Source organism: Nicotiana attenuata, chromosome 2, assembly GCF_001879085.1.
Source record: "Nicotiana attenuata strain UT chromosome 2, NIATTr2, whole genome shotgun sequence".
Taxonomy (NCBI): domain Eukaryota; kingdom Viridiplantae; phylum Streptophyta; class Magnoliopsida; order Solanales; family Solanaceae; genus Nicotiana; species Nicotiana attenuata.
The window spans coordinates 43,868,219-43,891,545 of NC_031990.1; the positions used below are offsets into that span (position 1 = coordinate 43,868,219).

The following is a 23,327-nucleotide window of genomic DNA, read 5'->3' on the forward strand; positions in this document are numbered from 1 at the left end:
CGAACCGACCGAACGCCCACCCCTACCCCTAGGTATGACTATGATACCATGTTAAGGAAATGGACTTTGGACTAACTCAAACCTAAAAGCTAGCTCATAAAGTAAAGATTACCCGAGATTATATAAAGAGACAACAAACATACACTCAAGCAGTCAGCGCCAAAATATGGTTGCAATGAAAACTGAGCAGAAAAAACCATTCGCGAATCGAGATACCAGTACAAAAACCATAAAAGAGGGCAAAGACCATACAGCCAAAAGATGTCTCATCTGCGTAAAATTTTTTGAATTATAGTCCTCAATCCAGGATATACTTATAAGCATCGAATGACTATCAGAATTCAATATAGATACCCTTCATGACTGCCATCCGGTGGTTAAAAAAATCAGAAAATCTCCTCTTTACATTTCCAGATAATTGAGATAAAAGCAAAATTGAAACTAGAATGTGTAAATTGCTACTACTCCTGAAATTACATAGAAGTGATTCAAAATTTTACGTCACTGTACAACTCTGCAATTGTGCCACAATCATGACCGATCACATTCAGCTACCTGTTTCTCAACAGAAACAGAGGCTGAACTGGAGTTGGGAACTTCATTCACAGTCACATGTTCTATATAACCTCTTTCAGGTTCATCAATCCCTGCAGCATTTCCTTCCTGTAAACCAGTCAAAGGATCTTCTGGGATGGGCTGAACATTAGCATCTGAAGGCTGCTTCTCGCGTTCCATGTAACCTTTTTCAGGTGCATCAGTCCCTGCAGTGTTTCCTTCCTCTGAACCAGTCAAAGAATCTTCTGCAATGGGTTGAACACTAGCATCTGAAGGCTGCTTCAAAGCAGGAGCAGCATCTTTTCTGACACCAATATCCTTGGTAGAATTACTAGACTGCAACCACATAAACTGCAAAGCTTGGCCTTGCCAGATTTTGCCATTCAAAAATGCCCTCTCAGCAGACCGGCGCGTTGGAAAACATATCCTAGCAGATATGTTTAACGTCTCTGAGCCATTATTACTATCTTGAGGCTCCAAATCTTCCAGCTCAACAGAGGTAAGGTCACCAAAAGCAGAGAAATGTTCCTTCAAGACAGCAATCTAGAAAAGGAAAACCATTCTTAATTTTATCATACAAAGATAAGAGCAAGGAGGGAAAAGAATCTACAGATCAACCTGGACTATTGTAGCTAACCAAGGGAGATATAACACTAATGACAAGTACTATAAAGTGTCCTCAGATCCTTTCTCACACATCTAGAAGAATTATGTGGCACCTAAATTGGGAAGAAGGAACTTTACAGAAAAATAAAGATTTGCAAATATGAGAACAGGTAGAAACACATGCAGATATCTCCTACCTTGACCATGGGAATTATGAGTGCATTGTATAAGAAAATAAAACAAAATTTTCAAAGTGCGGACATAAACTTTCGAAAACCTATCCATGTGAGAAGGAGAAGATGGTAATAATATAGGCATGCTCTAACATACTAACAGCTCTGCCTTGGAAGAAAAGTTAAGGCACATAAGTGGCATAAGAAGATGGAAGTAAAAAATATGTGCAAAATTATTTGCAAATACTGGCAAATTTCAACTATCTGAGAGAGGACGGAAAGAAATTACATTTGCAAGACCACATGGCAAAGGTGGAAGAACTTTGAAGGCAGTGGGACGATTGTCTAGTTTGTATCTATTGAATATAAAAGGTGCACCATGTGGTGCCAGTGGACGAATTGACTGCTTCAAGCTGGAAGGTTCCTGTGTGGCCACAGTAGAAGATGATATAGAACAAGAGCGCTCCGCATTCTCTGTTGATCTGCTACAATCAGAGATTGCGTCAGCTTGTGTTGAAGATACATCATTATTAAGTTCCGCGGAGCTTGAATTTTGCATTTTTGCAGAATAAGATACTGTTTCTCCCTCCTTCTGTTTCTTCAGATCCTGGTCTGAGACTGCTTCAGCTTTCACACCTACAGCCTGCATAGACCACATAATGGTGGAAGAGAAGACCCTAACATTAGTTTATTAAACATCAATGAGATTATATCGTCAATATACAGAGGAAAAACAAAGAACAAACTGCAATAAACATGAGATCTGCTTACTCTGAGGACAAATTAATTGCTATAGTCAATCTTGATATAAGTTGTGGAAACAAGAATAAGAACCTTTACAGTTAACATAAAGTTATATCATCATATGTGGGAAGGAAACAAAGAATGACTTGCATAAACAATTCCAGATACAAGATATTCACTGTAATCACCCCTCGTCATTATTATGGAAAAAAGTACTTCTACAGTTAACAACTAGGAAGCATATCAAATAACAACTTGCAGGAATGCTCCGAAAAGTCAGTTTGTTTAAAAGTAGGCTTTGAAAAAGAATATAATGGAATATTTCAAGTTGGTGAGAGAAAATAAAGAATAAAATCACTTAATCTCAGTAGATACTCAATATCAGCTTAAAGAACATTTTCTTTGGACAATTTTGAAAAAAGAACAGGCAATCACCTGCTTCTCAAGTTTAACCAACTGACGTCGGAACTCATTCCGCTTCTGATCAAGCAGCTCCTGCTTCTTGCGCAATTCTTCCTTCAAAAGTTCTAAACTCTCCACCTTTTTTTGCACAGCTGGTGCAGCTTTGGGAACATTATGAGCCACAGGCTTAGGTAGACCAGAAGAAGGTAACAGAACAACAGGACCATGTTCAGCAGCTTTTGAGGCTAAGGACTGGATATTGTCTTTTCCTTTATAAGGAACAGATAGGTGGGGTTGACCCACACTGGATGTTACTCCACGAGGAGTCAAAGGTAAATTAATGCCACCATTTAAACCATCATCCATAATGCTATCCCTGTTTGCCCAGAAAAGCTTTATAAAACGGTTGCCCATCACAGCATCAGGTGCCCTTAAAGCAGCCTCAGCTTCTTCTCTCTTAGAAAATTGAATAAAAGCTCGTTCACCACTCTGTGGGATGTGGATGTCAATGACCTCCCCAAATTTTTGAAAATGTGAAAGAAGAGCATCTGGTTTGTTGTCTTTCTGTGGAATGCCTCTCACAAACAGCGTTCGAAGTGCCTTTTGAGAAGGTTTTCTCATATTATGTCCAGAACTACTTTGGGGCTTGAAAGATGATTCTGTCATTTGTGGGTCAATAGTATCTACATTTTTTTGCTTCCCTGGACGGGAGTTTCCTTGATTGCTGCAGGACGATTCCAAATCTTTTCCCATTTCATCAAAACTTGAAGCATCCCCTGTAAAATCAGTGATCTCTTTCCCATTCGACTTATTTTTTGACCTTCTGATTCTTCCCCACACACTCTGAGATCCTGAAGCTGCCTTAGCACCTCTAAGTGGATGCTCAAGTTCAAAGGCATCACACTGCCCAACTTGATCATGATCAGAGGATTCTGCATCTAACAAAGGCCCAGTATCATCAATTTTAGATGGATTTAAATCCTGGAGTACTGCTGAAGTTTCAGAACGATCATTTGACCATAAAGGCTGATCAGGATCATAAAAATCAGCTCCACCAGCCATAGAACCATCAACAAAAGCATCAGTCAAACCCAATCCATCATCAATCACAGGAGGTTTGGTAATTTTGTTATGTAAAGCTTTGCCACTAACCAATGATCCAGAAGGGCCTATCACAGGTAAAGATCCTTGTGCAGTAGCTGGTCCTAGCATGTGTGCATTAGGAAGTGACACAGGAAGATTAAACTGAGAAAGGCTCTGCAAATTGGAAAACAATAACATAAAACCAAAGTGCCCAGGCTAAGAAATTGCAAAGTATAAGAATAAAGTGTTGACAGTAAATGAACGGGAGATTCCTTTGCCAAAATAATTCATCGCTTACTTGCTTAATATACAAAACATAATGTGTTTTCATAAAGAAGAATGATCTAATAAGGGAGTCCTGACTCAACTTACAAAAGCTTAATTGAAAGAGATGAAAAAATCAAGTAAGCAAACACTCAGCATTCCGATGAAGACCAGAGATAGAAACACCCTAAGCATAAAATATTGACAGAAAACCATTCCCTCCCATAACATATAATGGAACAGACAGTAATAACTATTTGTCAGCTGAAAGTCCACACACCTGAACATCTTCAACAACAATACGATTTACTCCATGCTCCATCGGGCACATATCTCCTCTTAGGCAAAATCCACGCTCCTCAAAGTCTCTACATCTCTGCCTTGGAATACCCATACCCACAGTAGGATTCAAGGGTGGCCTGAGTGTTCCCTGGAAACCAAGGGAATGAATTGTATCAAGGCCGCCATTAGACATTCCTGGAACCATTCCAAATGCACTCCAAGATGAACTCTGTGCATTAGAAACGTTTTGCACCCCTCTTCCAGTAAAGAGACCAGGAGTAACAGGGCCCTGTGGAAACAGTTGAGATGCAATATCAGCCGAGCCAAACCTTGAATCACGTTGGGCCCAAGCACTATGTTCTCTCCCTCGACCCCTACCATTACTAGCATCACCAGACAGTGATTGGTTCAGCCTCATTCTTTGGTATGATTCCATAGGGGCCCTGGAAAATGAACCCATTCCTCGTCTTCTTGGGAACCTGATTTCACTAAACTGAGAATCTCCTTCACCATAAGGATGTCCATTCTCAAAAGGCTTTCGTTTCCTGAATGGTCTACTGAAAACTGGTTCAATGGCATCAGTCTCCTCAGATTGAGAATGCAGTTCTCTCCTACGATGCTTATGATTGCGATCATCATCATCCTCTTCACTGATTTCTTTCTCTTCAGGATCACTGTTGCCATCAGAAGGTAAAAGTGCTGGCTTTGAAGATGAAACTTTAAGCTCCATGAGTCAACACTCAACCTTTTCTGTAATCAAAATTTGTATGCCCAGACAAATCAGATTATTTCAATGGCCCACATCAATTAAAAGTGACCAGTACCTGAAAGGGGGGACAACAATGCGGAAGACTATTAATATTACTTTACGCAAGCATGAAAAGCTGAACTTGACAGTTCTATTAAGGTCATTGATATTTTCTCACATACACAACAAAAGCGGTAGGTCTAAAATAAACAGTTGTAAGAGACAGCACTTAGACAATAAAAATGCAGTTGATAGTTTTTTTTTTTTTTTTGAGAAGGTAACATATCCAGTATATTCATAAAAAATCATCAGCACAACACATGTGCTGGAAACCAAAATAGGAGTGTTGCATTAGAAAAAACAAAAATACAATCCTTTTTCTTCTTACAAGGAGCTTAAAACATCTATAATTGAAACAGTATCATCTATGTATTCTGATTTACACCAAAAACAAAATAGAAGAATACACTTCATCTTAATTTTCTGGAGAGTATCTTCAAAACATCTCGAATTCCTTTCCTTCCAAATTGTCCACCAAAGCCTTTGTCAGTGGTGAAGTTTGCCCCTGAGTTCCAGCTTAGTAAGAGTTCAGAAGTTCTCCTGGCATTACCTATCTAGTACCTCTGAGGTTGATGAACAAATCCCATAGATCGCTGGTCACTTTACAATGTAGAAACAGATGGCTAATTGTCTTAGCATCTTGTCTACACAAATAACACCTAGATACAATTGGTATACCCCTCTTTCTTACGTTTCCCTGAGTAAGTACAACTTTCTTAACCACCAACCAAGAAAAGCATGCCACTTTATAAGGCACCTTTACTGTCCATATGTGCTTCCACGGCCATAAACTGAGTTGAGAGCACTCCTGGTTCAAATCTTTATATGCTGAGCTGACCGAGTAAATTCCAGTACTATGCTTCTGCCATCTGAGTGTATCTTCACCCTCCTATAGTCCTTTGCCTTGTTCCAAAGTGTGATAAAAATTGTTTTTTCACCGTCTTGCTTAGGGAAGACACATTTCCGTCCAGACAAGATCGTTAGATGATCCTTTCTGTACTGTATGTCCTGTCTTGAAGAACGTCTTGCCCGATCCGAGGTAGATCAACAATCGTGGAAGGCCCATGATGGTCGCTATAACGTCTTTTTCGACACAGTAACAAGGTCCAACGATTAATCTAACGTGAAAGACGATTACTGTACCTTAAACAACATGATATAGGCTTTGAAGAGGGTTTTCACGAAGGATTGTTGAATAGCCTTTCGCTCGGACTTGAGATCCTTCAACTGGCTGGAAGGTTGACTCAATTAACCTTGTAAGCATCTCCCAACCTTGTAAGCATCTCCTACAGTCACGTTCAAACCTTGTGTAGACCAAAGTTCATTCAAAGTAGCCCCTTATTGTTGGTTCAAAAGATAGATGTCAGGATATAGTTATTTTAAGCTTCGAACACCCAACTAGTTGTCCTCCCAAAACTGTGTTTTCCTTCCATCTTTTACACTAAGACTTGGCTTATCATTCAGACTTGGCCACAAATCTCCAAAGACCGACTCCATAAGGAGTGTTAACCCCTCTACCCATCCAAAATCTTCCTTTCCATATTTTACCTTAATCACATTGCCCATAGTGCTTGCTCCTCCTTTGGAAACCTCCCCAACCACTTTATCAATAGGCTTTTGTTATGCTTTCTTAAATTCCTGACTCCCAAACCCCCTTATTGTTTATAGATAGTCAGGATTTTTCATTTAACTAAATGTATCCCTTTTTTCTCTTTGTTTCCATGCCACAGGAAGTTTCTTCTCAAAGCTTCTAGCCTCTTTTCTACACTTGCTGGTAAGGGAAATAACGACATCATATAGGTAGGAAGAGCATCCAAAATAAAGTTGATAAGTATCAATCTACCTCCCAGACATAAATAATTTGCTTTCCATCTTGCAAGCTTATTCTCACATCTCTCCAAAACTCCATTCCAAATGTCTTTAGACTTACGTTTTGCACCCAGAGGCGTTCTCAAGTAAATGGTTGGGGTACTTCCTAACTTCTCCACCTAAAATTCTACCTACGGATGTATCCTAGGCACCTCACTGACTAGGAAATCTGGCTTTTCCTCCGGTTGATGTGGAGCCCATAAACAACTTCAAATAGGACTAAGATAACCCTTACATACCTCAATTGGCTCTCCTCTGGATCACAAAATATTAAGGTATCATCTGCATACTGAAGATGAGTGATTTTCCAGTTTGTTTGTTTGTTTGATTGTTAGCCACATTAGCCACATTGAGCCATAAATCCAACCATTCCCAAGTTCAATCTTCAGCATGTTATTTTAATCCTTCCATAGCTAGTACAAATAGAAAAGGAGACAGGAGATCACCTTGTCTCAAACCCCTTTCGGAGGAAAAAACCTTTAGGAGATCCATTTATTAGGATTGAGAAACTGACAGTACTTATACAAAATTTCATCCAACTAATCCATTTCCTTCCCAACCCCATTTTCTATAAGATCCCCAAAAAATTTCCAGTTCACATGATCATATCCTTTTTCAATGTCTTGCACATAATACCATATTTTTCCTCCTTTAACCTGGAATCAAGGCATTCATTTGCTATTAAAACAGCATCAGTGATATGTCCTGCTCTGATGAAAGCCTTTTGCTGTGAGTCTACTAATTTATGCATCACCTTTTTAAGTCTTTCAATAAGGATTTTGGAGATCAACTTATAGATGCTCCCTAAACTAATAGGTCTATAATCTCTTAATTCCTTGGCACCATTCTTTTTAAGGGATCAAAGTTACATATGTGGCATTGAAGCTCTTTTCAAACATCTCCTGAGAATGAAAATTCTGGATAGTAGCCATTACATGTGACTTGACCACCTCCCAACAATTGATAAAAAAAACCATAGAGTACCCATCTGGACCAGATGCTTTGTCTATTGCACAAAGCTTTAGACAATCCAGAATCTCCTTCTCATCAAAAGGACATTGTAAAGCTTGTTGTTCTTCTTCAATAATAGAATTATTCATATTGCAAATAGGTCTCCATTCCTCAGTTTCAAAGTAAAGCTTGATGTAACAATCTGTGATCCCCCTTTTTGATAGCTTCTGGTTCTTCACTAGACTCTCCTAATACCAACAACCGATCAATGTTGTTGTTCCTTCTATGCGCATTGGCTATTTTAGGGGGAAAAAACTTTGTATTCCCGTCACCCTGGTTAAGCCATAAGGCCCTAGATCTCTATCTCCAGGCTATTTCTCGTCTATTATTGAGTTTTTCCTCGTCTCCAGGCTATTTCTTCCATTTCATCGTTCTCTTCAAACTCCATTAAGAGATTTGTTCCTTTGGTCTTTCCTATTCATCTAGACACCTTGTCTTTTGAATTGCATCAAGTTCAGATATTTGATGCATTATTGAGTTTTTCCTCGTCTCCAGGCTATTTCTTCCATTTCATCGTTCTCTTCAAACTCCATTAAGAGATCCATTAAGAGATTTGTTCCTTTGGTCTTTCCTATTTATCTAGACACCTTGTCTTTTGAATTGCATCAAGTTCAGATATTTGATGCATTATTGAGTTTTTCCTTGTCTCCAAGTTGCCAAATTGCTTAGGCTCCATTCTATCAATTTCCCTTTGAGAGCTTTGAGATTACATGCAAGGATGTAATCAAGCTTGCCTTCAATAATAAAAAATGTCCACCAATCTTTAACTCTATCCTTGAATCCTCCAATCTCCAACCACCGGTTCTCAAACTTAAATAGGATTTATTCTGATCCCATTTACCACACCGAAGAACTAATGGTGTATGGTCAGAATAAATTCTAGGCAATAACTCTTGTTTGATGTTCTTGAAACAATCATTCCGTTCTACTGAGATCAAGAATATGTCAATTCTAGATGAGATCTCCTGATTGTCCCCACAAGTCCATTGTATAAATTCCCCCACTTGATGAAGATCAACAATTTTCCATGTCTTCAATAAAGTCTTAAAAATCTTTCATTGCTTTAGTGTTTCTAGTGAAATTCTTTTTTTTCAAAGGGAAATCTAACTATATTAAAGTCACCCCAACCACCCATGGACCCATAAATAGACTCCTAACCACCCCAACTTCCCACCAAATTTCTTGTTTCTCTTTATTGCAATTTGGAGCATAGACCCTTGTGAAGTGCCAATTGAAATCCTGAGTTTGAGATTCAAATCGGCATGTCAAAGTATAGGAACCAGTAGTGACCACCTCCCCCTTCCAGATCTTACTATCCCACAACATTAGAATCCCGCCCCTAGTTCCACTAGCCTCCAACTGCCCATATTTTACCCCCCGTTTCCCCATAATTGCTTGATGATCTCCTCTATATCCCCTTCAAATTTAGTTTCCTAAAAACAGATAACATTAGGTTTTCAATTGAGAACCAAATTACTAATAACCCTCCTTTTTTCTATGTGATTCAATCCCCTTACATTCCAAGATATGATTTTGATCTTGAAAGGTTCTACTTCCTCAATTGACCAAATTTCTGCTTCTGAAGACATATGCATCTGCATGTCTCCATTCTCCTCTAAAGTGTAACTGTCACAATGTGCATTCTCTCCTTCAATATTTGTCATGGCACCAGCTTTTTCATGAATCACCATCTGATTTTGCTCCTGAAAATGCGTAGGGGAGTCTTCCCATACTTCATTAATGATGTTTCCACAACTTTGTGGAGAAGACACCGTAATAGAGTTAATTGCTTCTATTTCAATTAGGAGTGGATCCAACGTATAAGGGATATCTATGTTGGCCTAGACCTGATTGAAAATTTGGGCTTCAGTAAATAAAACTGAGCCCAACTGAGTGTTCTTTTCAAGGGGCACTTTAGGAGCTTTGGGCTTTTTAGTAGGCCCAATACTCAAACCTTTAATTCCCCCTTATAATTGGCATGTACACTCTCCCCTTTATTATACGCCTTTAATTTCAAAGTAGGCGCATCTTTTGAGGAGCCCACGTGCTCCCTCCTTATCCCTTCTAACCTCTTTATTATAGGGCTCTCTTATCCGTTGGACATTCACCATCTCCGCTTCTCCTTCTTCACCGGAAAACCCTAGTCGGCAACTCCACCGAATGAGTATCATGAAAACTAAACCACTGTCTTCAATCATCACCTCCTTCAGAACTGCACCACCGTCTCCTCTAACTTTAATTCTTGCCCACTTTAGGTCATCCTTTAGAGAAGTTTCTAACTCTGTTTCTAGCCCTCCATAGTGGTCTCCAATGGATTTGAAGACTTTTTCTGTCCAGAAGTGCAACAAAAGATCCATAGCTCTAACTATGTTTCCTTCTGTTGTTGTTTGTCTAAGCAACAACCAGCTGTCGCCCACCAGTCCATATGAAATTTTGCACGCTTCCACCACCGCTCCCCTTTTAGGACATGTCCTGTCGTATATTTTGTTAGAAGTTGAAAAAGAAAGTGACACCCTCCCATCTCATAAATATTAACTCCAAAAGAGTTCTTCCCGGTACTAACAAACCATCTTCTGATATCGGCTAGTGTTGGCTTCTCCTCCAAGTCTTTCTTAAAATTCCCCACCACACCTCTTCCTAGTAGTCTATTTTCAAAAGACTCCCCTATGATTTTCTATGTTGTTGGTTTTAATCGTGGCTGCATTGGAATCTTTCGTTTGCCATTTACTGGTTCTTGGGATCTACGGAGCATTTGCAATAAAGTTGTTTTGTTTTCATTAGTGAAGTTTGGGATCTTAAATGCAATGTCCTTCCACCCTCCATTGAATGTAATCTCTGGAATAATAATTAATGATATGCTTTCTCCTTATACTGATACGATGCTTATAAATCTTCCATAGTTTTCGCATTTCTCATCAAACAAACAGGGAATTTATTCATTACTTCACCTATTACTGCTTGATGGGAGAGAGACAAACGTGGATTAGTACAATTAATTCTTTATTGGCAAATGGATTCCAAGAGAGACTAGGTCTGGTTTTTCAACCCGATCCATGCATTGGAATAGAGTACCTTATTTCTTTTTATCAAATTTGATTGTTCTTCCTTTAGCTTCCATCTTTTGACGTAGTTGGCAGCAACTCTTGATGCTTCCTCTAGAACAATGCACAGCCACTCCATGGTTTTCCTGAACGTAGTTCTCCACATCAAGTTATAACTCCTTCCTATCCATTCTAGCCAGACTACAACCCTCGATATGATTCTGGTGATATCATAAGACTTGAACCCCAGTGCAAAATAAATCCTGTCTACCTCCATATTAACAGAAACCTAGTAAAAGAGGAAAGAGAAAAAATTCTAAAAGATGACGCCGGAGGAAAGAAACTGATTATAGGATGTCGCCAGAAAAGAGGAAATCTTTTCTGGCCCCGCGAAATGTGCCTGGAAGCGCAATTGATTTATACATTCCTCAACCTAAGCTTAACAATTTCGTGACCAAGCTAAAATATATCCTGCAATATGAACTTGTTGGCTTCAAACCCACAAAGCCTACACAGACGTCTCTGAACTTTAATGTTCAGATGAGATAGCATACAGGAAGAATTGATTAAACATGGCATATAACATATGAGATTGAGCTTTTTAAGGCACCCATCATGCAGGTGAATAGTTTCAAGAAACTATCAAAATGCATATACGAAATGTAGACCTCACAAGTTGGAATCAACACACATCAAATATTCTGGAAGCGGAGGGGAGAGAATGCCAATAAGGACTAGAATGTTCATGAATTTTTTTTCACTTTTCTTCACCAAGCAAGAAAGACTTTAAATTTCAGTCACTCACTAACTATTACCAAAATGCAAATATTGATACACAAATAATTACGTGCTGTCAAATAATCACTATACTTTAGCCAAATCATGCTCATAGCATCATGTAAAAGGAAAACTAAGACAGACAACTATTCACATAGAACGAGTGGATCATAAGGATATCAGGATTTTTAACGAGGCATTATCATAGAAATGGTTATGGAGATTCGGATAGACGAGCACACTCTTTGGAGGGAGATGATAGCGGAAAAATATGGGATTGTGGAAAGGAGTTGGCGAAAAATAGAACATTATACTCCTTTTTAGGCAATGTTGTCAAAATCGAAAAGCTCTAAAAAACGCTCTAGGTCGATTGGGGTTTTAAGCGCAAAGCGCAACTAAAATGCGGGCTTTAGTAAAAAAAGGCGCAACCAAAGGAAAGAATAAAAATACATTATGTAGTTCAACAAAAAAGAAACAAATTTACTCATAATATTATCCTCAGCAACTAATACACTTATTTGGTGATAATATTTGTTGTTTAGTACTATTCAATTCAAGATAGAACTCATGAGCATTGAGGCACACACTTTAGTGACTTGCCTACACTGAAACGCAGCTTAAGCGAGGCGAAGCGCTCTCCTTGAGCTTTTTTGAGCTTCAGGGCTTAAGCGCGCATTAAATGAGCCTTTGACATCACTGTTTTTAGGTGCGGGCGGATGGAGGAATGTTTTGAAGGGTAAGGAAGAGCTTAGCCACATTATCACTTACATGATAGAGGAACAGACCAATGTCAGTTTCTCGAGGCATAGGTGGTATGGAGATAATGCATTGAAATTCTTATTTCCCGACAATTACAGCATTTCCAACCAAAAGGAGAAAAGATCCCAACTGGGTTAAAGGTCATGAAAGGGAGTTTCACTAGGACTAGTGATTTACAAGGAACCTTGAGGATTGGGAGGTTGCAAACTTTGAAAGTATGGTTGAACTGCTTTATAAATAGTTTTTTGCGTAACAACAAGGATCCTTGGAGGTAAGAGGCAGGTAGTAGTGGGTTGTTTTCGGTAAAGCCTAATTAAAATAAATTGTTGATCATTCCAGAGGCAGGATACTGGAAGACAATTATAGATGCTAAATTTGGTGCCCCAAGGCCACTGGTGTACCAAGGAAAGCACATTACTAAATGGGGTTGGAGTTTGGAAATACATCAGCAGTCACAACAAGGAATTTTTCCAGAACATATCCTTCAGAGTTGGAATTGGTCTACATATTAACTTCTGGAAAGACAAATGGATTTGGTAACACAACCCCATAGGAATCCTACCCAGGGTTATCTCAGCTTGCACGTAACAAGGATGCTTTTATTGCCCAATACAGAGAAAACAATAGCTTGAATACCACATTCAGAACGAATCTTCAATATTGGAAAATCAATGACCTACTCACACTTCTTGCAACATTGGAAGACTATAGCTTTAATCCACACCAACCTGACAAAATCTTATGGCGAAGCTCTAAAGAAGGGAGGTACACAGTCAAAGCTGGTTACCATCATTTGTTCTCGCAGAATGGCATCCTTGAGGATTGGCCATGGAAGAATGCGTGGAAGATTAGGCTACCTCTAAAACTCTCATGCTTTTCTTGGATAGCACTTAATGGAGCATGCCTAACACAGGACAACCTCACAAAAAAGGCATAACCTTAGTAAACAGATGCTATTTGTAACACCCAAGTTCAGAGAATGTCAGCCATCTATTTCTATACTACCCACTCACAGCTGATCTCGGGAACTTCTTCCATTTTATTTTTGGTTTATAAAACCATCAGAAGGATCCAGAGGATGACCCCAACAATAATTTTTTGGTGTGTCCGAACTGAAAGGAACAACAGATGCTTTGATGGGATCTGAAATCCTACTTACACTCTTAAGGCCAAATCTTAGTTAGATTGTTTAGTTGGCATTTTTCCCCTTTAAACAATGTTGATAATTTTTTGGATTTTGTTAGCTCTCAGAGCTAACTTAGACATTGTTCTGGAGCTAACTTTTTGCTACCTTGTATTCTACATCTTTTGGATGCCTTTTTATTAATGATAATTACTTAACTCATTAAAAATAAATTGTTGATCATAAAGGAATCAACATTTCCACATCTAACAATTAAGGATCCCACGATGCCAAATACTGTGCAATTCTTCAGTTGCTTGGCAGCAAGGGAGTACTTCCAACAACTGAAAACTTGAGGAAGAGGAGAATTACATACGTCAACGGGTGTTTTATGTGTAAGAGATCGGACAAAACTGTGGATCACGATCACCTCTTTATACAATGTCAGGTAGTGTCTTGTTTATGGTTGGAGATCTTTAGATGGTTCGGGTTGCAGTGAATGATGCCATGCACCGGGAAGGAGACACTGTTCAATTGGGGACATTTAAAAGACATATGAGAAGATGGAAGGCGTGTGCTATTCTAGCAGTATGTGGGCTGTATGGAAAGAGTGAAATATGATAGCTTTTGGGATAGAAAATGATTTTGTACATTTGAGAAATAGCCTCATTTATTTTGGGTGTATCCATGAGATCCCAATTTCTGTCGAAAATTAGATACCGTTCATATAAAATTATATTTCTTTGCAGATTCTCTACTTTTGGTTATGAGAGATTTCTCTCCCCATTATCAATAAAATTATGTTACCTTATTCCAAAAAAAAAAAGGCAACTCATACATAGCAAGAAATTTAGACAAATCTAAATGAAAACGAAACTTGTAGCCCATCTTGATTAGTCTCTTTATAACACATAACAACCAAAAAATAAAATTAATACAAAAAAGATAAACAACAAGTCGAGTAACAAACGAAGCTTCAGCATGCTAGAGGAACCGATACATAAATAAAGAATCTGTTTTGACATGAAAGTGCACAGAGGTGCTATGTTGTTCACAAGAGACCTTCCTTTTCAAAATATAAATTTTATTTTCCCAATTTTCACACTTTATTTTTTATATAATTTTCATTTTCACACTTCTACTTCTTCACTTAGGAGAAACGTATCAGAAATGAAATTTCTATTGCTCATGGCTCCCCTTAAAAAAGGGAAAGAAGTAAGAGAGCCATTTCAAAACAAACACCGACAAACGGCAATAACTGTTTTTTTTACTAGAACACAGTAATATGCGAAGATACATCCATTCTTTCACTTTTCAAGTATTTCACATAAATAATGCTTTGAATTAGGTGAAAAAGCCTACAACCGTGGAAGATTTACGAGTTATGTTGAAAATTCCAACCCATTAGCCAATCTTTTTAATGGTCATATTGGGGCTGATGCTGGTGGTTATGGTGAGGTGCATGGTGGCTTTGGCCTTGGGGTTAGGAACGGAGGAGGCACTTCGCTGCTTGATTTCGCCAGGGCTTTCGAGCTTTTGATTGCGAACTCGTCATTTCAGAAGAGGGAGGAGCATTTGGTTACTTTCAAAAGTTTGGCGGCGAGGACTCAGATTGATTACCTCCTCCTCAGAAGGAGCGATAGAGGGTTGTGCAAGGACTGTAAGGTTATTCCGGGAGAGTCCCTTTCGACTCTTCATAGACTCCTAGTGATGGATGTCGGTCTCTGGGTGAAGAGGAAGAGGAGGGGTGCTCGGGGCAGGCCGCGGATTAGATGGGGAGCTTTGACTAAGGAGAAAGCCCAGGAGTTGGAGAGGAGGTTAGCTGATGGTGGAGCTTGGAGAAGTTCTGGGGAAGCGGACGCAATGTGGTCAGAGACAGCGAACTTGGTTAGGGAGGCAGCGCGGGATGTGCTCGGGGTAGCCAAGGGCTATTCAGGCAGACATCAAGGTGACTGGTGGTGGAACGATGTAGTCCAAGGAAAAGTGGAGGCGAAGAAGGCGGCGTTCTCAAGCGAGAAAGAAAGGAGAGTCAACAGGGAGAGCTACAAGGTGGCGAGGAAGGAAGCGAAGCTGGCGGTCACGGAAGCAAAAAATGCGGCGTTTGGTCGCATGTACGAGGAATTGGGGGAGAAAGGCGGGGACAGGAAGTTATTCAGGTTGGCTAAAGTGAGGGAGAGGAAGGCGCGGGATCTAGACCAAGTTAGGTGCATCAAGGACGAGGATGGTAGAGTTCTAATGGGGGAGTCTCAAGTCAAGCAGAGGTGGCAGGCGTACTTTCGAGACCTGCTTAACAAGGAGAGGGATCGAGACGTAGAGCTAGGGGAGTTGGGGAATTCAGAGTGTCATAGAGACCTTGGGTACTGCAGGCGCATTAGGGTGGGGGAGGTCGTGGGGGCTTTGCGTAGGATGAGTAGGGGTCGAGCGACCGTGCCAGACGAAATCCCGGTGGAGTTCTGGAAATGCATAGGTAGGTCAGGAGTAGAGTGGCTGTTCAGGTTGTTCAATGTGATCTTCAGGACTAAGAGGATGCCGAAGGAGTGGAGGTGGAGTACAGTGGTGCCCGTGTATAAGAACAAAGGGGATATCCAGTGTTGTAACAACTATAGGGGTATCAAATTACTAAGCCACACCATGAAAGTCTGGGAGCGGGTGGTTGAGGCGAGGGTGAGGGAGATGGCGTCTATATCCGTGAACCAGTTCGGTTTCATGCCGGGCCGCTCCACTACAGAAGCTATCCACCTTGTCAGGAGATTGGTGGAACACTTCAGGGATAAGAAGAAGGACCTGCACATGGTGTTTATCGACTTGGAGAAGGCGTACGACAAGGTCCCAAGGGAGGTGCTATGGAGGTGTCTGGAGGCGAAGAGCGTGCCGGAAGCCTACATCAGAGTGATCAAGGACATGTACGATGGAGCTAAGACTAGGGTTAGGACGGTGGGTGGCGACTCAGACCATTTCCCGGTGGTAATGGGGCTTCATCAAGGATCTGCACTTAGCCCTCTCTTATTTGCTTTGGTGATGGATGCTATAACACGCCATATTCAAGGGATGTGCCATGGTGTATGCTATTTGCTGATGACATAGTCCTGATAGACGAGACGAGGGTCGGTGTTAACGAGAGGTTGGAGGTCTGGAGGCAGACTCTCGAGTCCAAGGGTTTCAAACTAAGCAGGGCTAAGACGAGTACCTGGAGTGCAAGTTTAGCGCCGAGCCGAGCGAAGTAGGCAGGGACGTCAAGCTTGGATCTCAGGTCATCGCCAAGAGGGACAGTTTCAGATATCTTGGGTCGGTGATTCAGGGGGACGGAGAGATCGACGGGGATGTCACTCACCGTATAGGGGCGGGGTGGTCGAAATGGAGGCTTGCATCAGGAGTCTTGTGTGACAAGAAAGTGCCACAGAAACTCAAGGGGAAGTTTTATAGAGCTGTGGTTAGACCTGCCATGTTGTATGGGGCTGAGTGCTGGCCGGTGAAGAACTCCCATGTCCAGAGAATGAAGGTTGCGGAGATGAGGATGCTCAGGTGGATGTGCGGGCTCACCAGGTTAGATAGGATTAGGAATGAAGTTATTCGGGAGAAGGTGGGGGTGGCCCCAGTAGATGAGAAGATGCGGGAAGCGAGGCTCAGGTGGTACGGGCATGTGCGGAGGAGAAGCCCCGATGCCCCGGTNAGAGGTTGGAGGTCTGGAGACAGACTCTCGAGTCCAAGGGTTTCAAACTAAGCAGGGCAAGGACAGAGTACGTGGAGTGCAAGTTTAGCGCCGAGCCGAGCGAAGTAGGCAGGGGCGTCAAGCTTGGATCTCAGGTCATCGCCAAGAGGGACAGTTTCAGATANAGGGTCGGTGTTAACGAGAGGTTGGAGGTCTGGAGACAGACTCTTGAGTCCAAGGGTTTCAAACTAAGCACGGCAAAGACAGAGTACGTGGAGTGCAAGTTTAGCGCCGAGCCGAGCGAAGTAGGCAGGGGCGTCAAGCTTGGATCTCAAGTCATCGCCAAGAGGGACAGTTTCAAATATCTTGGGTCGGTGATTCAGGGGGACGGAGAGATCGACGGGGATGTCACTCACCGTATAGGGGCGGGGTGGTCGAAATGGAGGCTTGCATCAGGAGTCTTGTGTGACAAGAAAGTGCCACAGAAACTCAAGGGGAAGTTTTATAGAGCTGTGGTTAGACTTGCCATGTTGTATGGGGCTGAGTGCTGGCCGGTGAAGAACTCCCATGTCCAGAGAATGAAGGTTGCGGAGATGAGGATGCTCAGGTGGATGTGCGGGCTCACCAGGTTAGATAGGATTAGGAATGAAGTTATTCGGGAGAAGGTGGGGGTGGCCCCAGTAGATGAGAAGATGCGGGAAGCGAGGCTCAGGTGGTACGGGTATGTGCGGAGGAGAAGCCCCGATGCCCCGGTGAGGAGTTGTGAGCGGCTGGCGGTGGTTGGTGCGAGTCGAGGCAGAGGGAGGCCCAAGAGGTATTGGGGAGAGGTGATTAGGCAGGACATGGCTAGAATGCGGATTTCCAAGGACATGGTCCTTGATAGGAAAGTCTGGAGGTCTAGTATCAGGGTTGTAGGATAGGGGCTTCTAGAATTTTTCGTACTTCTGTACCGGGGCTGGGGGGGGGGGGGGGTTGGTAGGGCTCTCCATAGATGATCTGTGTGTTGTATTGTGCCCCCTTATGGTAGTTACTGGTCGATATATTTGCATGCCATTTTATTTATGGTTTATATTTAGATAATTATTTATGTGATTTCTGCTGGAGTTACTTATGCTCTTTTGATTTTTGTTTTTGTTTTCCTTTTCCTTTTCCCGAGCCGAGGGTCGATTGGAAACAGCCTCTCTGCCCTTTCGGGTAGGGGTAAGGCCTGTGTACGTATTACCCTCCCCAGACCCCACCTTGTGGGACTATATTGGGTAGTTGTTGTTGTTGTAATTTCCACATGAAATTAACGCTGGTGCATACAACCATTATGACATAGGCATTGCAATGATCATTTAGAGCCCATCAGTAGAATTATCGAATGAATATGGTGTTATATTTTGCATCGGTGCATTAGATAAATTTGAACAATTTCAAGATTGGGTTATTTTTTATTGGGGATAATGAAACCAATCTTGTTAGCAAGTGCACAAATGATGTCCGACTGGAGCTATCAAACCAAGGGCTAAAGCCTCTCTCGCGGCAACCAGTAGTGTAGCCAGGAATTTATATAAAGGGATTCAAAAAATACTAGAATCTCATAGTTTACTGAGATTTAAACTTGTGACTTAGCGGCTAGCGTAACATTAAACCCCCTTTACCAAAGCACTAGAATTTTTTCTTTTTTTTTGAGAAGGCAAAGCACTAGAATTTTTTCTTTATGTCAACGGGATTCAATAGTTTATATATAACCAAAAAAAATTCCCCTATTTGCCATTATAATATTTCGATGAAGGTGATTCAATTGAACCTCCTTCCTTCTCTTACTAGCTCCGCCCCAGGTGGCAACCTATCTTCGGTCAATGGTAATATTAACAAGTGAAAGCATAAGACTTGGAAAGGACTTTGCTAATCATAACAAGCTCTTACCTTCATTCAGGAAACTGAACGACAAGCTTGAATGGAAGCCGGTAAAGGCCAGAATGGTCAAAATTTCCTACGCTAGTGAAATCAAAAGAAAATTTTCCCTCTCATTGTGGATAATATTCTTCTCTAATATGATGAATCTCCAAATATTAAACAAATATGATTCATATATCCAACCCTAACTAATTGGGATAATACATCGTTGATTGATTGAGTTTAAGACTTTAAGTAATCCTATCTTTCATAGCGATAGTTACTGGATCATTGTTATTTATCAACAAAAAAAAAAGGAAGTTACGGGATCATTTTTTACATCTAATACCAAAGTCACTCGGCACTTAAAGTCTAAATGAAACTAGTCTATTTTACACAAAGCTCCAAAACGCTTCCAAAAGATTCAAAACCCTTCTTGAACACTTACCCCAAAATGCACCAAGCTCTCTTTCTCGTCAATTACAGTTGACTTAGTGACGAGAAGTCTATTTTATTAATAATATTATTAATTGTATTTTTCTTATTGTGAATTGTGACTAGAAGTCCTTTTTGTAGTGATAATTATAATCTTAGTTTATTCATTAACTTTTTTCACTGTCACATTCAAAATATCCATGAAAATAAACAGATATACTATGTGATTAGTAGCAACTTTATGTCAAAGGAAGTGAGCAACGACGACCTTAAATCATAGGTCTGCCACTGAACATTATTCTCTTGAAAAGTTTGTTTGCCAACTAAAGGCAGAATAGCCTAAATGGCACTTCTACTTGTCCTCCTTTGTCATCCCGGTCCCGATACTCTACTAAGTTTCATCTAGACACTCGTAATTTTCAAAACACATTACTTTAAACCCCTCTGACCGTTGACCAAGCCTATGTGGCAACTTTAGGACTGAGTTGGACAAAATTCGTGAATTTCACGCGCATAACGAGAGTTAACATAAAAATTTATACTAAAAATGATTAAAATAAGAAAGAAATAAAAAAAAAAAGTAAAAAACAAGGGACAAAAAAAAGAAAATATAAAATATCTCTGTTATTTCTTCTTTCTTCTTCCCCACCCCCACCCCCATTTCTTTTTCTCTTTCTTCCCCTCCCCCTTCCCGTTCTCCTTTCCCCACCCCCCACCCCCCACACCTGCACCCCCTTCCATTCTTCCCCAAAACATATCTCCTATTTCCCCCTTCCCGTCGCCTGCCCCCTCCCCCCTCCCCCCAACCAGCACCCCCCTTCCATTCTTCCCCAAAACCTATCTCCCATTTCCCCCTTCCCGTCGCCTACCCCCCCCCCCCAATCAGCACCCCTCCCCCTAAAGAGACTAACAACTGTAAACATATATCTTGCTTTTTCTTTTTTCCTGTTTCTTTTTGTACGTATATGCACGTACAGCAGCAAAGTTAGTTCATTAAAACACTACAAGGCTCTTAGAATTGAATGAGCACTACAATATTTTTAATGGTGTTCTTCGGTGACCGGAGGAATTTTCTAGCGATGGCAGTGGAGTTGTTGGTGGTAAGGGGAAGAGATAGTGGAGTAAGGAAAAAAATAAAGATAAAGTCAATAGTTTATTTTCCTATGTGGCACTAGTAATGACGTGGCATCCTACGTGTAGGAGATTGTATTACACACACAGCAGCCTCCTGTCATAAGCGTTTATTATACACGGTTTGAACGAGTGTAAGTGTTCAATTGGCAAAATGGTAAGTTTGGGGACCGGCATGACAAAGTGGCACAAGTATAAGTGCCATTTAGGCTATTCTGCCCCAACTAAATATAGATGATTGTTAAATGTATCAGAGCTATAAGTTACTGTATCATTTCACAAAGTCACTCAGCATTTGAAGTCTATACCTATAACGATAACAAAGAAAAGCACCCTTCACCTCAGCCAAATTTGAGCCAAAAAACTCAGTTTCTCCATAATTTAAAAAAAAAAGTAAAAGATTGGTTCCATTTTTATCCTATCGAAACATCCAAACAACTTAGGAACCCAACATACCACACCACGCCAGATTAAGGCATAACATACAAATCCATCCAGAACTGCCACAATCGACAATTAAAGGTCATTTACCAAATTAAGTAAATGAGCAGAAACAATAATTTCTTTATTCCCTCAGCTGGAATCATGCTGAAAGAAAGCTCCACCACTACCCACTCGAGCCGTAAGTACCAAATGACAAAATGAATAATCAAATAAAAACAAAACTCAAATTACTAACTCTTTTGTCCTCTGAAAAACTGAAATTACCAATTTCAGCGCAAACCCCTAACTGAATCGAAGCAATATAATTACACACTTAGCAATTAATTCTACACCGAATATTAAAAGAAAATTACTTCCAAAACTATACTGAGCAAAAGTAGAAGAATAAAACCTGAAAAAGAATTGGCTCTCTTAGGGTTTCGAATTAATGTCCTCGATTCGGCAAATATGAAAATTATCGGCGAATAATGGCCGGACCGTAAAAGACCTCTTTGTATATTTTCTGCCTCTGCTTTTTTTTTTTCTTTTTTCTTTTGAATTGGGAGAGAGAGGGTTTTACAGTCCCATGCGGTTTGCTGCACACCTCGACTTCTCTTGGAATTTTAGATTTTCACTTTCTTCTCGTTGTAAAGTTTATTTGCCAAATAAAAATAGATGATTGGTACATGCCCTTTATACTGCTAGGGGTTTCAAAAGATATGAATTTACTCAATATAACTAATAATAGAATAAATAAAGAGTAAAAATATATTTAAGAACTCGAGAAAAGTAAATAAGCCTCTTTCCATGGTGGAAGCGTATCTATCACCTTATTTGCTATCTCATCCACAACATATGCCAGAACATGAAAAAATAATGTGTATCATTTGTGTATTACATATGTATCATATTTATATCAAATGTGTATCATATGTATATTCATGTATAACTGTGTGTGAGATACATGTTTGATAAATGTCTCGCAGAAGAATTTTTTGAACTCTTTTTTAAAATACGAATTGTGATACCAAATTAACCAAATCACCTCCAATCTTTCTCAAATTTTGTATATTGACTCATCTATATATTTTCAATAAATTTCAATCATACCTATTGAAAAATATCCTTTTTTGCTCAGATTTTTGGAATCATATATATATGTATATTTCATCACCTTATTTGCTACCTCATCCATGAGTTTTTTTTTCCGTCTTACATCTAATATTGTTGATCACACTTAAAAATATGAAAGGAGATCTTTGCGTGTGATTCTTGGAGAGAAAGAACCTTATTTATTTAGGTTTTAATTTTTATATGTGCTTAGCTAGTTTGGTAAGTATATAATTAATAGCTAGAGGTTGGTAATTTGGGACTTATTCGGGACATTTATGTAAAATTCCCTTTTTTTCCTTTTGAAAAGGTTCAGCTAGACAAAAAGTATGCATTCTTTTTAGCTTGAAAAAATGAGGTCCAGATCTTGTTCTACTTCCGCGTATCATTCTAAACTTATATTTATTACTTTTGTCACGACCCAAATTCCACCATAGAGGTTATGATAGCGCCTAGTCTGTAAAATTAGGTAAAGCGATTATTTTCAACAGTTAAACCAATAAAACATGCTAATAAAGCATAGTTTAATATAAATACGAAAATAAAGGTTATAAAAGTCAACACGGCGATAATCACAACATATCCCCAGAACTAGGTAGACCGAAGCCTAACTTAATTTTGAGAAAATACCACATATGACATGACCGATCAATAGATCCACCTTTGTCATATATATCCATTTATAGTTAGCTTATTAAAAAAATTGATCAATTCATAAAATATTACTAATATTAGACAAATATTACCAATATTAACCAATTATCTATTTTGTAGCCAAAAAAGGTCAAATTTTTGCTTTTTTTAGTGGGTGTTATTAAAATAGATTGGGTACATCTTAAGGAGCCTCAATCTCAGTTTTGGGATGATTTGGCGGAGTTTTGAGGTGGATTGAATTGAAAATTCAAAGTAGAAGATGAACATGAAATATTATGTGTATCACACTGTGTATCATATATGTATCATATTTATATCAAATGTATATCATATGTATATTCATGTATAACTGTGTGTGAGATACATGTGTCGCAGAAGAACTTTTTGAACTCTTTTTTTAACTAAGAATTGTGATACCAAATTAACCAAATCAGCTCCAATCTTCCTCAAATTTTGTATTGACTCATCTATATGTTTTCAATGTATTTCAATCATACCCATTGAAAGATATCCTTTTTTGCTCAGATTTTTGGAATCTTATATATAT

The 23,327-nt window shown here is 39.8% G+C and overlaps 1 protein-coding gene across 1 annotated transcript; it reads right to left on the bottom strand.

Moving 5' to 3' along the window:
* On the bottom strand, positions 250 to 21,677 carry LOC109208357 (zinc finger CCCH domain-containing protein 41-like). The gene is made up of 5 exons (XM_019371463.1): positions 21,429 to 21,677; positions 4,108 to 4,933; positions 2,514 to 3,737; positions 1,624 to 1,977; positions 250 to 1,098 (listed from the first exon to the last, which is right to left on the bottom strand). Exons 2-5 carry the CDS (start codon positions 4,837 to 4,839, stop codon positions 532 to 534), a joined length of 2,877 nt encoding a protein of 958 aa, XP_019227008.1. The 5' UTR covers positions 4,840 to 4,933; positions 21,429 to 21,677; the 3' UTR covers positions 250 to 531.

Coding starts and splice junctions, on each gene's coding strand:
- LOC109208357 (XM_019371463.1), bottom strand. CDS start 4,839: ATGGAGCTTAAAGTTTCATCTTCAAAGCCAGCACTTTTACCTTCTGAT. Junction 1,978..2,513: donor TGGTTAAACTTGAGAAGCAG/GTGATTGCCTGT, acceptor TGGTCTATGCAG/GCTGTAGGTGTGAAAGCTGA. Junction 1,099..1,623: donor TGCCATGTGGTCTTGCAAAT/GTAATTTCTTTC, acceptor TTCCTTTTCTAG/ATTGCTGTCTTGAAGGAACA.